Here is a 15034-nt window from a genome sequence, read left to right on the forward strand (position 1 = left end):
TTCATGATACCAAAATTGTTTGTTCCTTTGTCCAGTGGGGTTCAACATCTCCTCTGTCTTATTTTCTTTCTCCTTCTCTTTCATAACTAAGTATACCTGGTTCCTTGAATCCCATTCTCCTGTACTTAAATTCATCTGATCATCAAAATATTAAGTCACTCTCAAAGATAACTTCCAACTCTATACAAAATATTCTCAAATATTATGTTTTTTGTAACCCCTTACTATTGGCACAGTTCTCATTTAAAAGCCCCTATTGGATAGTTCTACTTGAATCCAACTCATCATCTCCAAAACTAAATCTATGTTCTACATATTAATCCTCCCATTTATAATCATATTTTTTGGCATCTGAGAAAAAGAATCTGTAAGTCTTCATTTACTTGCTCCCTATATCCCATGCCATCATTAAGTTTCTATAACAAATTCCTTCAAAGTATCTTATATCAATTTCACCCTTTCTTTACCATCCCACTGATAAAACCTAAATCCAGAACTTGCCAACAACAGCTAGAATTTATCAGGGAGTAACTATGGTTATTTATTTAATCCTCATAATAATGGTATTGTCCTCACCTTACAGGTGAGAAAACTGGAACTGCAAGTTTAAATAACTTGCCAATTAGCAAAATCTATTAGAACAGAGAGAAAAAAAAATTAGTACTAAGGTGTGTCAAAGCTATTATCACTAAATTAGTTTTCATCATTAAATTTACATTAAATAAACCAAACCTATTTGCTTTTCAGTGCCTTCTACACAAATGGTTCTCAAAGCTGTCCACAATGTGGCAGCATCCAAGACTTGCTACATAACTTGTGGGGTCCATTGCAAAATAAAAATGTGAACCCTCTTGTTCAAAATATACTAAGGGTTTCAAGACAGTAATAGCCAAGCACGATGTCTAGCATGAGGTCTTTTTAAAATGGGGGTGCTGTCTTTTGTGTCCTTGTTGCACCCTGACTTATCCAACCTTATTTGCCACACTAATCTACCAAAGTTCTGGTTTCTTTCCTGATGTGATTTCTAGCACTGTCCAAAGAGGTAGATACAACAATAAGCATAATTTTCCGAACTAAATAAAAAGTAGAAATGCAAGGAAACTGGGCAAATGTTGATACTGAATGTGAAATCAAAGGAACTATGTGTGTAGTGTTAGAAAACAGTGATTACAAAGAGATTGCCAATAATTTATATTATATCTCAAGTAGATTAAACATGGTTTAAGTCTCAAGCAGCATCTTTTAAGGAAGTTCCTCCTTTTGAACATCTAAATAATCCTAGAGATCAAATCTGAGGGACAAGGTCCTAAGAACTGCATTACCAAATTATGATGATTAATAACAACATTGTTTCAGATGGTATAAAAGAAATCCATCCATTAAAAATATCTTGATTATATCTGAATAGCAAAGAAAATATTAATATAACATATTATTCTAAGAACTCAAATATTCTGATTTGCTACATAAAAAGCAGATTAAGTCCTTCCAAATATGCTCAAACTGAGGAACAATGGCCAAATAGTGAATGAGTAAATCTTAGCTACAGAAATATACCTTAAGCACTTTCAAAATGTGGATGGAGGAATAATTTAAAGAAGCAGTGAACAAATATATTATATATATAAATAATCAAATAAGAGCTAAATGAAGAGATAAGATATTCAAACAGTGTCAAGATACCAACCTGCTTATTACAAAGGTAAAACTGTACCTTACAATGGAGTGATGTGGTTTTCAGCACCTTAACCAAGTGAACATATCACCAATAGTGGAAAAACCTGAAATCACATGGCTCCTGATGTGATATAATAAATACCAGACATTATCAGACTTATCTAGTAATCCTGACAAAAATGCGCAGCAAGAAAATCTAATCATAAGGAAACAATGATCTAGAATGTGGGACATTTTATAAGACATCTGGCCTAGACCATAAAAGTTCTAAGTCAATGTAATAAATTTGATATTATGCAGAACTGAAAAAGGGACAAAAAGGTAGAAAGAATGGTCTAGATTTATAAATCCAAAACAAGATTATTTTAATGCAGTGCACAGTCTTTGGTTAGACTTTAAATCCCTAAGAGATATCTGACCACAGACTATGTATTAAGTGATATTGTGGACTTACTATTAAGTTTTTAAGTTGTAACATGTTATGAAGGTGATAAAGGAGCATTTGCTTAATTCTGCATGTTGAAGTGTCATGATGGCCACAATTTCTTTTCACATAGTTGAGTGAAGAGTGTACACAAGGGCAATGTTACAGCATGTTAACAACTGGAACATACAGGTGGAAGCATATACAGTATTTACCCGCTGTACTAATCTTTTGATTTTCTAAGGGTCTGAAAATGTATAAAATAAAAATCAGGGAAACTATGTTTTTCTTTTCATTCAGTTCTAGAAAGATGTGCTATCTTTATTCCCCCTACAAAAAGCTATGACATAGTAACAATGTAATAGAAAATAATGTGAATTTTTCAATTTTTGGAAAATTATACCCTTTCTGAGAATGAGATATAATCAGAAGAGATGTTTCTACCCAGGGATGATATTTGCAAAACTAAAAAGATGTTAATGAAATTACTCATGGTGACAAAATATAGCTGGTTCTCATCTATTAAATCTTCAAGATTGTTTCATTTTATAGTTCAGGAATTTTAACAACAGCAAATACTACCCAGGAGGTCACTTATTAGATGATTCATCACCAGACAGCAGCAGAGACAGGGTCCAGAAGCTATAGATTTTCAAATGAAAGGGAAAAAAAAATCTCAAGAGACTCCAGGGAGGGACTTTAAAGAACCACACAGATACTTGAAAATAACTGACAAACTTGTGCAAGAATGTGTCTTTGCAAAAGGGTCTGTAGGTTTCCTAAGATCCTCAATGAGTCTCATGGCTTAAAATATCAAAGAACCATTCTGTCCAAGACAAATAGTATTCAGATATAATCTCATATAATGCCAACAAAAATATCAGGTATTTAAGATAAGTTTTCCATAAAGGTCTTTGCTTTTTGTCTATAGAAATTTTAGACCTGGTACCTAAATAACACTTGAGAAAATATAATTAAAAAAAAATCCCTAGGAGCATTTACTTTAACTTGGGATTGGTGAACTAAAAAGAGATATTTGATTTTTTACAAAAAAACTTACCGTTGAGGCGGTGTTCGTGGACTCTTGAAGACTGTAGTTTTAGGTCTATCAGACTTGGAAGATTTGCATTTCACTTCATCTTCATATAATTCTGCCAAAGCCAACTACATAGTAACAGGCTTGTTATACAGTAGAATACCAGAAATAAGCTCTTCTATGCAGCTTTAAGTTATGACTATACTATTAACTTGAAAATGAGCACTACAGATTTCTTATAAGTTATGTTAAGGCTGCTACTTCTGAGGATGACTTTCCCAAAAATAAACTCATTGTATCTCTCCATTTAGAGAACCAAAATGCCATTATATACCAGAATAAGTTGAAGTCGTAAAAGTAATTGTTTAATTATTTTCAGCTAACCATTCAACAGTTGCAAAATCTGCATTAGGCAACAAGCCATTTTAAAATTTGGACCAATTAACTCTCCTACAATTCTTTTACTAATGCTTGAAGACGTTTCACACTAATATCAGCTTCTTTCATGAGGATCTCATACAATAACTTCATTCAACTGTTAGAAGTTTTCAAAATCCAAGCACATAAAACAATTTCACAAGTAATGTTTAAAATCTACCATATAAATTTCATCAAATTTAGTTCCTGAGAAATGAAACAATGAATTATATATATATATATGTGTGTGTGTGTGTATAGATATATGTATATGTGTATATATATGTATATATGGTTTACGTGTGAGTTGGAAAAGAATAGTACCAAATTATATTTTATGTAACACATCTAAGTATCTTCAAAATAAAACTATATTGTTTTGTAAGTAGGATTTTGAAAAGTAATCCAAACAGTTCTGTATTACTTTTTTCCCATTTTTGACATCTTAGGACAATTAGCTCAAAAACTTTCCTTAATACTCCTTGTGGCTATTCACTTACAACAACAGGCTTGACTACAATCTTTGGTCTGTCTTCCCTTTTTACAGAACAAATGTTCTTTAGAAGCATAAGAGATAAGAAAAGTACCATCACAAATGCTTTTCTCAGTAGGAAAACAAGCTCATTGGGGCAGTTAATTGAAGATTCTATTGTCAACTCTTAAAATATACATACAACAAAGTTGAACGACTTTTCTCCTTTTGGATTTTTTTTTTTTTTTTTGCCTTCACACATATGTATCAACAGTTATATCTCCAATATGGCAATTTTGCAAGAAATCCAAATTATAAAAGTGCTTTGTTATCTAAAATCTGACTTTTCAAATCCTAGCTTAGGCACATTCTGTGTGTGATCTTGGATAAGTTACTTAACTTCGGAGCCTTAGTTAGCATGTTCTAAATGTCCATTAAACAATCACCTTCAGGGTTTAAACAATATATGGGATAGCACAAGTCCTGTGCTGCATCACTAGGAGATATCAGAAAATGTTAAACACTTACTGAAGCAGCATTTCATTTTCCCCAGGGTTTCTTTTATTCCTGCAGTGTTATTAGTACCTGCTTAATGGTCCACTGTTACCCCATTTCCTCCAAATAATAACACAAAAGGCAGATGTGGTTAGAAAGGAAGAGAAGTTAGAAAGATTGATGACTTGGGTCAAAGTTTTCAGAAATTTTACTTCTTTGAAATCTCTTCAAGAAGTACTATTTTATGAATTTCCACCTGAGCCAGTATCATTTAAATTCTATGAATTCAGTTCTATGTTATTCCTATTCTGATCAATGGAAACCTTATCTGTATTTGAGAGATTTCTAATTTTCTTAACATTTTAAAATCCATGCACTTTTTTCAGAATACACATATTTCATACACTTGCTAAAGTCCCTCATGTATTAAGCACTGCATTGTCATTATTTGTATATTTTGTTATTTTATCTTCTGTACTAGATTTTAACTTTCCTAAATTGTTTCTATTTCTAATACGTATGTTACTTAAAAGGTATGCAATGAATTCACATCAAATTATGTAAAGACAGTAGCACAGAAGCAGACATTGTAGTATGGTGGAATAAGCTGACACTTGGGATACCCATATCTGAGTGCCTCGGTTCGAGTTCCATCCCCTGCTTCTAACCCAGCTTCCTACCAATGCACATCCTTGGAGGCAGATGATGGCTGGAGTACCTGGGACCCTGCCACCCATCTGGGAGATCCGGATGGAGTTTAAAGATCCTGGCTTTACCCTGGCCCAGCCCTGAATGTTGTGGACATTTAGGGAGTGAATCAGAAGATGGAAGATCTCTGTCTCTCTCCTTCTGTCACTTTGCCTTTCAACTAACTAAACAAATAAAATTTTTTATGTCAAATGACATTAAATCAGTAACCACTGGTCAAAGTCAATAGCATTTCAAAATCCCAAAATTTGAGTATGAAGATGTTTCAATGATACAGAGAGAATAAAGTATGTAAGGATCTTTTCTCTAGAGTTTGATATGTGAAGAGCTTAAATAGAAATCTGAGGCCAGTGCCATGGCTCACTTGGCTAATCCCCCGCCTGAGGTGCCAGTACTCGGGTTCTAGTCCCGGTTGGGGCGCCGGTTCTGTCCCAGTTGCTCCTCTTCCAGTCCAGTTCTCTGCTGTGGCCCAGGAGTGCAGTGGAGGATGGCCCAAGTGCTTGGGTCCTGCACCCGCATGGGAGACCAGGAGGAAGCACCTGGCTCCTGGCTTCGGATCAGCGCAGCACGCCAGCCATAGCGACCATTTGGGGGGTGAGCCAAGGGAAAAGGAAGACCTTTCTCTCTGTCTCTCTCTCTCTCTCTCTCTCTCTCTCACTGTCTAACTCTGCCTGTCAAAAAAAAAAAAAATAGAAATCTGAAAAAACAAAGTAATGAGTGAGAATATTGAGAATATGGCAAAAGATTACAAGTACTGGAATTATCACCGTTACAGTGACAAGTTCTTAAAGCTACAGTAAGGATTCATTATAAAGATTATAAGCAACAGAAATCTGTGGTTCAACAAGCCTTCTGGGTGATTCTAATCACAACTCAAGCTGAGACCAGATGATATGAACTAATGATACCCAACAGGATTAGGATACTTGTGGCAATTATAACACAGTATCAGACATTCTTTGTTCATACACAATATCCACTATCAAGCTGAATCTTTAACCTAGTAAGTATTGAAGTTATTTTTTTTCTCCAGTCTCCAAATCAGACATATTATTCATTTAAAAACCTCCATCCCCATTCTACCCTTTCTTACCCCTCCCTTCAAAGTAGGTATATTTCAAGCAGTGTCAAGCTTAACGAACTCCACCATATACCCCAAGAAGTCCCCAGAGGACAAGGAACACTGGGATCATTACCCATCCTGCAGAGTCTTTGCTAGCTAAGCGATTCTGGGGGGAAGGAATAAAAACAGTTCCTGTCTGAGTACACACACACACAGGAACAGAATGGCACTGGGCAGCAGGACAGGAGATTTTTAAAATTTTTACCTACTTACAAATATTTAGGGAATTCACTAACTCTAAGGGATCATGTCAAACAACACATAGGCAGGCCTCTGCTAATGTCTCCTCTCCGGAATCATTAAGTAGCCCCAACAGCTTCCCAGTTCTGGCTTCCCAGCCACTGTCATATTTGCCATCTTGTCCATCACAGGCAAAACCAACAGAAGCATTTTGAGATGTCAAGCCAAGGGGATTACTGGGAACTCACACTGTACCTCCCTTAGCTTGTCTTGTCTCATGTCTCTACTTCAGCAGTGTCAACAAAATGATCATCTGATACTGATGCATTTTCCCATCCTGGCTAACAGGGTCCACACAGGCCAATCCAGCCTGGAAAAGCATCAGAACACACTAAGTAGTCCACATCCCAGAGGCTGACCAAAGCATTGTACTCCCTGGAGCAAAGTATACTTTCCCATGGGGTCAAACTCCACACAGATGCAGGTGGAAAGATATGTGTTGATAGACTGCACTGACTCAGTTCTCAGTAGCTGCGGATACTGACACAACCATTGCTACTTGTCAAGAACATGTTACTATCACTAAACCAGATTTAGTTGACCTCAAACTTGAATGGCTCCTCTGCTTTGGCACAATGTATTTTGGCATCAATAAAGGTTACCACATTATCCTTGTTCCTGACAGCCATGGTCTGTGTAGGCTCCAGCAAGTATTAATGTTCTCCCCTTTAGTGTTCATGGTAGCAATACATTCTGTAGTCCTCACATCTCAGATGTGTTTTCTCCAAATGCTATAACAATGATTACTTGGTTCATAACAAAGCTGGTCAACACTATACCCATCTCCCTGATAATTTTCTTTCTTTTTTTTAAAGATTTGTTTTTATTTATTTGAAAGAGTTACAGAAAGAGGTAGAGACAGAGAGAGAGGTCTTCCATCCGCTGGTTCACTCCCCAGATGGCTGCAATGGCCGGAGCTATGCCAATCTGCAGCCAGGAGCCAGGAGCTTCTTCCGGGTATCTTACGTGGGTGCAGGGACCCAAGGACTTGGGCCATCTTCTACTGCTATCCCAGGCCATAGCAGAGAGCTGGATGGTAAGAGGAGCAGCTGGGACTAGAACCAGTGCCCCATATGGGATGCCGGCACTTCAGGCCAGGGCTTTAACCTGCTGTGCCACAGCGCTGGCCCTGATAATTTTCTTTTAACATTTATTTATTTATTTGAAAGGAAGAGTAACAGAGGGAGATAAACAGGTCTTCAATCCACTGGTTCACTCCGTAAATGACTCAAAGGACCAGGGCAGAGCCAAGAGCCCAGAACCCCATTTGGGTCTCCCAAGTAGGTTGTCAGGCCCAAGCATTTGGGCCATCTTCTGCTTTCTCAGGCACATTAGCAAAGAGGTGGCTGGAAGTGGAGTAGTCAGGATTTGCACTCCCATACAGATGCCAGAGTCACACAAGCAGAAACTCAAACCACCAGACCACAATGCTGGCACTGACAACTGTTTTCTTTCATCAACTTAGTCCTTGGTGGCTATCTTATTGAAGGACCTTGAGGTTAAGGGACACTTGTCACAGCTCCAGGCTACTGAATACACCTTGGTGCTGCGCATGGGGGAACTTTTGCATCTTGTTGTAGCCCCAGAACAATTCTTTCATCCTGAGCATGTAGTGCAATGGACCACTGCTCACTGAGCACCACTCTGGCCCACTACTGAGGGACCAACTAGCTGCCAAGGGCACCACCCAGCTGAGCTCATGGACCATAACATATATCCACTGCTACCAGGTGGGATCAGTGCTGGCCTGAAGTTATCCTTAATTTCTCCTATTCTCCTCTCCACCAACTTCCAACTTATATGGAAGCACAGACTGGAAAACAGAAAGCCTTTTTCTTTCGATCATATGCTGGGGGAGATCCGGGACGGAAGTATACAACTGAATACCTTAACCAGCTGTTAAAGCACTGTGCATAGATGAACTGAGGCTCACCAGAAAAGACAAACATTCGGAAATACTAATCAACACTGAGCAGGCTTTTAGGCTTAATCTTGTCATTAACTCATCTCACCACAAACTTTCCCACTGACCACTTCCCATGGGGGATGAAGGGGTCAAGAAAAGCTGCTCTTGGGTTGATAACCAACAGTGATTCACAAATGTGCAAGTCAGCGGCTCCCAGTGCTGGAGTCAGGGAGGCAACTATGCCGCTTTCCCCTAACGGCACCTGAAATGCTCCCAAGTGACTGAGATCCTGACGAACTGCACTGCATGGCAGTGAACATACACTAATTACTTGTGTCAGTTTCAATTAGTAATATATCATCCTTTATCTTACCCTGAAAGACTCTTAGAATCACTTTTAAAATAAGCACAGCCATGTTAAAAGTAACATAATTCATCAATTTCCAAGAAACCAGTTGGGGAGAACATTATCCGATTCTTTTAAATCTTTGATACAAACTTTATTGACACATCACCATTTTGGTTGTTTTCAAGGGGTTTACAAATTCTTCAGTCTCAATAAATTCTTAAAAAAGATGATATGCTGTAATTGACAAACCAAATTCTGTTCATAACAAAATCAGTTCTCTTCCTACTGACCTATCAGAGAGTAGACAGGAGATAGACACAGAAATCCTTATCTCCTGTTTATGGTGGAAACAAAGGCATTCTCACAAGCAGCAACATCTACCAGAGTATCTGAATCTACTATTAATTCTATAGACAAGTTGTTAAGTATCAGGTAGTCATGAATCAAGCTATTCTCACTTTTCAAATAAAAAGAAATGGATTTAAAGAAAAGTTATATTTTTAATTTAAATGGTAGAAGAATGGAGTAATTAGTAAGTTATAGCTCATCTGCCTGAGTCAGAATTCTAAGTTTATTTTGCACTGGTCTTTCAGACATTATTTAATCTTTACAGTAGCACCACTACCATTGTTTATAAATGAAGGCACGGAGAATCATAAAGTTAAGACATTTCTCCTAATTTCACACACTATCTAAGGAACAAGACCATGTTGGAAACCAATATTGCTCTGGTCACTAATCCATTTTTCCCAACTTCTCATACTGCCTCGTGGATGCTTATGTCTATTTAAAAAGATAAGGTATATTATGCTGGTAACTTCCTATTCCTTGAGTCTATGTAATAGCCTGACTTACTATGGGCACTGGAACTATTCTACAATGAGTTCAATTTATAACCCTTTTTTTTTTTAAGATATATTTATTTATTTGAAAGTCAAAGTTACACAGAGAGAGGAGAGGCAGAGAGAGAGAGAGGTCTTCCATCCCCAATTGGCTGCAATGGCTGGAGCTGAGCCGATCTGAAACCAGGAGCCAGGAGCTTCCTCCGGGTCTCCCACATGGGTGCAGGGGCCCAAGCACCTGGGCCATCCTCCACTGCTTTCCCAGGCCACAGCAGAGAGCTGGATTGGAAGTGGAGCAGCTGGGTCTTGAACCAGTGCCCATATGGGATGCTGGCACTGCAGGCTAGGGCGTTAACCCACTGTGCCACAGTGCCGGCCCCTTCCGAGCTCTTTGAAAGCATTGGTATATTTCCAAGGGGCAGCTGGCTGGGGTTATGGTACATACTGTTGCCACAGATGTGAATATTGCCAATGGCCTCTGGAGGATTCCTTTTGGTAGTACAGTGAATAAGAGTACTAGCCATGCCTGGTCGGGGCACCGGATTCTGTCCTGGTTGCCCCTCTTCCAGGCCAGCTCTCTGCTGTGGCCAGGGAGTGCAGTGGAGGATGGCCCAAGTGCCTGGGCCCTGCACCCCATGGGAGACCAGGAGAAGCACCTGGCTCCTGTCTTTGGATCAGTGCAGTGCACCAGCCACAGCGCACTGGCCACGGCGGCCATTGGAGGGTGTCAATTCATAACCTTACACTAATGTCTACATTCTCCAAGTTCTCCATCTTATGGACTGCTTATTTTGGCAATCATACTACCTCTTAAAAATATTTTATGATATCAGGAGGAGATGTCATCTTCTTAAAGAGAAATGAGAAGATACTGCAGCAGCCTAAGTCACTAGTGACACTGTCTAAAATCTTTTGTGTGGTTCACAAATCCTTTGTGTGGTTCACGCACCTGCATGGGTGAGTGTGTAGCCACTGTGGACTCACTCTGGGCATAAATCACCTTGGCATAGAGGTGGTGAGGCAGTGATTACACCAGCTAAATGATCATACCCTCCCCCTTGCTGACAACAGAGGAGGAGATCTACCACACCCAATGCAGGTGTCACCCTGGACTCTTGCACCATACCCATGTTCTGAGCAGAGCTACCTAACCCCACCCAGCAAACATCTCTGATTATCCACTGAAGGAGCAGACACTCCACTAAGCCACAAGGCATAGTTCTAAGATAAAAGCCATCAAAGGAGAAAATAAGTGTTTCCACAAAAGCCTAAAACTAAATGTAGAAACATGAACAAGGACGATGATATGATTCCCTCCCAAAGGAAGAAAACACTCCAATTTTAAAATATGAAGATGAAGAGATTGATAAAATGCCTGAAAAGGAATATGAAAAACTGATGATAAAATTACTGAAAAGCAATGAGAAGCAAATTCATGAGTTAAAAAAATCCATAGATGACATGGAAGAAAAATTTTCCCGGAGATAGCATTGCTGAAGAGAAACCAAACTAAGTGTTAGAAATGAAGACTTCATTATGTCTAGTAAAAAACACAGTGGAAAGCCTTAACAACAGACTTGAGGCAAAAGAAAGAGTACTTGAGCTACAAGTTAAATCTTTGGAAATATCTCAGGCCGAAAAATGGAAGAAAAATTAGAAAAACTAAAAACAATGTTTGAGATTTATGGGATACTATCAAACAACCCAACAAATGGGTCTTAGGAGTTCCTAAAGGTTTGGAAAGAGAATGGACTAGAAGGCCTATTCAGTGAAACAATAACAGAAAACTTCCCCAACTTGGAGAAAGAAAGGTACACCCAAGTACACAAAGCACATAGAATACCTAATAGACATAAACTAGAAAAGATCTTCACCACGGCACATTATAGTCAAATTTTCACAGTTAAAGAAAAGGTTCTAAAATGTGCACACGAAAAAATGCCACATTACCTTCTGAGGATCTCTAATTAGTCTCACAGCTGATTTCTCAGCATAAACCCTACAGGCTAAGGCAGAATGCAGAGACATAGTCCAAGTCTTAAAAGACTGCGAACCCAGATTACTATACCCTGCAAGGCTCTCACTTATGAATGAAGGTGAAATAAAGGCTTTGCATAACAAACAGAAATTGAAGGAATTTATCACCACCAATCCAGCCTTACAACTGATGCTTAAGGATGTGCTACACACAAGAACACAGAAAAATAGTCATCATTATGGAAGAATGTGAAGGAGGCTGACAGGTCAAGCCACCAACTGCTGCACAGCCAACCCAAACAGGTGACATCTGAGCCATGGCTGCTCCATCTCTGATCTAGCTCCTTGCTTAGGCCTCTGCACCCAAGTAGGAGACCTAGAGGAAGCTCTTGCCTCCTGGCTCTGGGTCAGCCCAGCTCTGGCTGTTGCGACTAACTGAGGAGTAAACCAGCAGATGGAAGATTTCTTTGTCTCCCTCCATTCCTGCCTTTCAAAAAAAAAAAAAAAAAAAAAAAAGACAAATCTTTAAAAAAAAGAAAAAAGATGTAAATACTGAAAATCTCAGAGTAAAAGTATAAAGGAAATTCATAGCAATCAATGGGTTTTCTGCACTGCAAAGGAAATACTTAGCAAAATCAAGTGGCAACTGACACAGTGGGAGAAAATATTTGAAACATTGCAATTGATAAAAGATTGATACCCAGAATCTATAAAGAGCTCAAGAAACTCAGACAAACAATTCAGTTGGGAAATGAGTAAAGGACTTGAATAGGTATTTTTCAAAGGATGAAATTCAAATGGCCAATATACACATGAAAAAATGCTCAGAAACACTAGCCATCACAGAAATGCAAATAACAATCACAATGAAGTTCCACCTCACCCCAGTTAAAATGGCTATCATCCACAAATCAAAAAACAGGAAATGCTGGCAAGGATGTGAGGGAGACAGTACCCTATCCCACTGTTGGTAGGAATGTAAGCTAGCACAGCCACTGTGGAAGACAGCATGGAGGTTTCTCAGAAATCGCAATATGGACCTCCCATATGAGCCACCCATCCTGCTCCTGGAAATTTACCCAAACGAAATGAAATGAATCAACCCAGATGTCCAACAACCGATGAATGGATAAATAAAATATGGACTATATACCTACTTGGCCATAAAAAAAATGAAATCCTATCTTCTACAACAAAATGGATGCAACTGGAAACCACTATACTAGTGAAATAACCCAGTCCCAAAAAGACAAATATGTTTTCCCTAATCTGCAGTAATAGAGTACAAAAAATATAATATATATGAGCAAAATTGACATTTTGAGATTATTGTTTACAGCCCTTGTTTCTACTGTTAAGGAATAGTGTTTTATTATTTTTTTCTTCTTACTGTGTTAAATTCTATACATACTGGAGGGTTAAGCTTATGATAAACTGAAAGCCTATCACTGTGAAAATTAAAAGAAAAATAAGAAAAGGAGGAGGAGGGAGGGTAGAGTAAGAAGTATCACTATGCTCCTAAATTGGCATATTTGAAATACATGAAACTTGTTTACCTTATATAAAATTTTTTAAAATATGCTAAATCTATTATATCCTATTCTCCAAAAAAGGTTTCAAAAAGGTTGAGATGTCATTTACACTTCTATACTGTTAAAAGAGAGTTCCTTAAACCAATTACAATTAGCAGTGTTTATCTGAACAAAGAAAAAAAAAAAATTGGGAAAGCAGGCAGCTCCCAGAATCAGAGAAACCAGTGAGAAGGAGAGCGCAAACCAACACCACCATCTGACACCATTTATACAAAAAGGGGAGTAAGGCACAGAAAACAACCTAATTGGCTGTCGCTTAGTCAATCACTCAGCCAACTAGTTACAGCTGAACTAATTGACTACAGGGCCTCTTGCAAATAACCAAAGCTGTGTATGTGATTAACTCTACATTGGTTTGCTCTACGGGGCCAGTCCAAATTCATGGCCTCTCACAAATTTTATTCAGCAGTACCCTTAATACTGTCCAGCGCCGTGGTGGATCTGCTATCCTATTAACCTCTGCACTCTCCAGAGCTTATGGCCGGGCGTCAATGTCCGCTTAACGTGTAGAATGTTAAGTGTGGCCACACAGTAATACTGTTGTCCCACCAAAACCTGGCGATTCAGTCCCATTTATTTTAAATTGTAACTCTGTATAGTTGTTTACTTGTTGAATTTAACAGCGACCTTATAGAGACAAACAAAAACGCCGAAGATGAGCAAAGTGGTGTCAGCACCCGATAAAACAGGATTCAGGAATGAATGTCAGTCTTCCAAACGAATAACAAAGTTATATTTCCCCGTTTGTTAAATACAACGTTTCACAGCAGCTTTTACGCCCGTGCCATAATAGCTGTGGACTGAATTGCTTTAGTTCATCCTTTCAAAAGGGGAAAGCTATGTGATAATAAAGGAACCATTTTTTATGGTTCACGGCATTCAAGACAAGAACAAATCAGAACACACGTTATTACTTTCTAAGCACTTGCTGATGTCCCAATGGCCACAGTAAAGCTTTCTTCTGTAGAAGCAAAACCCGGCCACCCCCACAACTAGACCGACAAAATGCCATTCTCAGCGGAGCGTTGCTTCTCACACTGCGCACCGGCCGGCGGCGCTGGAGCCTCCACACCTGTTTCCCAAACCACCGGGCAAGACCAGACACAATTCCGCCCTCAGCCCCGGCCACGGCCAGAGCCGTCCTCGGCCGCGCGGCCGCCAGCCCGCGCCTGCGCCCGCCGCCGCGCTCCCTCCCTCGACCGCTCGCTGCACCTGTAAATCCCGCGCGCTCGGGGGCCGTGGGCCGGAAGACCTCCTCTTCTGCTCGCCCGCCTCGGGGCCTCCGCCCTCCGCCATCTTCCGCTAATTCTCGGCGCAGGCCGCGGTGGCGCTTCCGCGACTTCGCTTCCGCGACTTCCGGGACTTGTTGCCGGGCAACCGCGGGAAGGGGCGGAGCCACCGCGGGGCCCGCAGGAGGGGCGGAGTCATGAGAGGTGCGTGCGGGCAAACCTGTCGGGTCTGGCATTTTTCGTTGGATGTATTGGCACAGAGAATTTCCCCTCAGAGGAGGCTGCTGCACTCTTGAAGACTCCATAGATGTCCCTAGAGAACAGCATTGACTTACAGGTTCATTTAACTCAGCAATGAGGCTTTATCTGATGAAAATTGCAACTTCACCTTGGGATTGTCAGATTGCCTTACCTTGGCTATCAAGGACGGTGTGGTACGTTGCTCCCCACAGCGGAAACCTTACCATCAGGACGAAAACTATTAAACCTTTGCATTCAACTGAGATTGATTAAACTCCTGTCTTATTCCAAACACTTGTTTGCCCCC

The 15034-nt window shown here is 39.7% G+C and overlaps 1 protein-coding gene and 1 pseudogene across 1 annotated transcript in view; both read right to left on the bottom strand.

The window, feature by feature from the left end:
• The window catches only part of UBXN2B (UBX domain protein 2B), a 41482-nt gene extending 26884 nt beyond the window's left edge, over positions 1-14598 (bottom strand). The window contains exons 1-2 of the mRNA XM_062188471.1: positions 14471-14598; positions 3162-3265 (exon numbers count right to left, since the gene is read on the bottom strand). Of these exons, the coding sequence (XP_062044455.1) occupies positions 3162-3265; positions 14471-14554 (188 nt within the window). The 5' untranslated portion in view covers positions 14555-14598. The remainder of the gene's footprint in view (positions 1-3161; positions 3266-14470) is intronic.
• On the bottom strand, positions 5972-7409 carry LOC133758416 (THO complex subunit 3-like; annotated as a pseudogene).
• Positions 14599-15034: the final 436 nt, after the last annotated feature.

Source organism: Lepus europaeus, chromosome 4, assembly GCF_033115175.1.
Source record: "Lepus europaeus isolate LE1 chromosome 4, mLepTim1.pri, whole genome shotgun sequence".
In the NCBI taxonomy this organism is placed as follows: domain Eukaryota; kingdom Metazoa; phylum Chordata; class Mammalia; order Lagomorpha; family Leporidae; genus Lepus; species Lepus europaeus.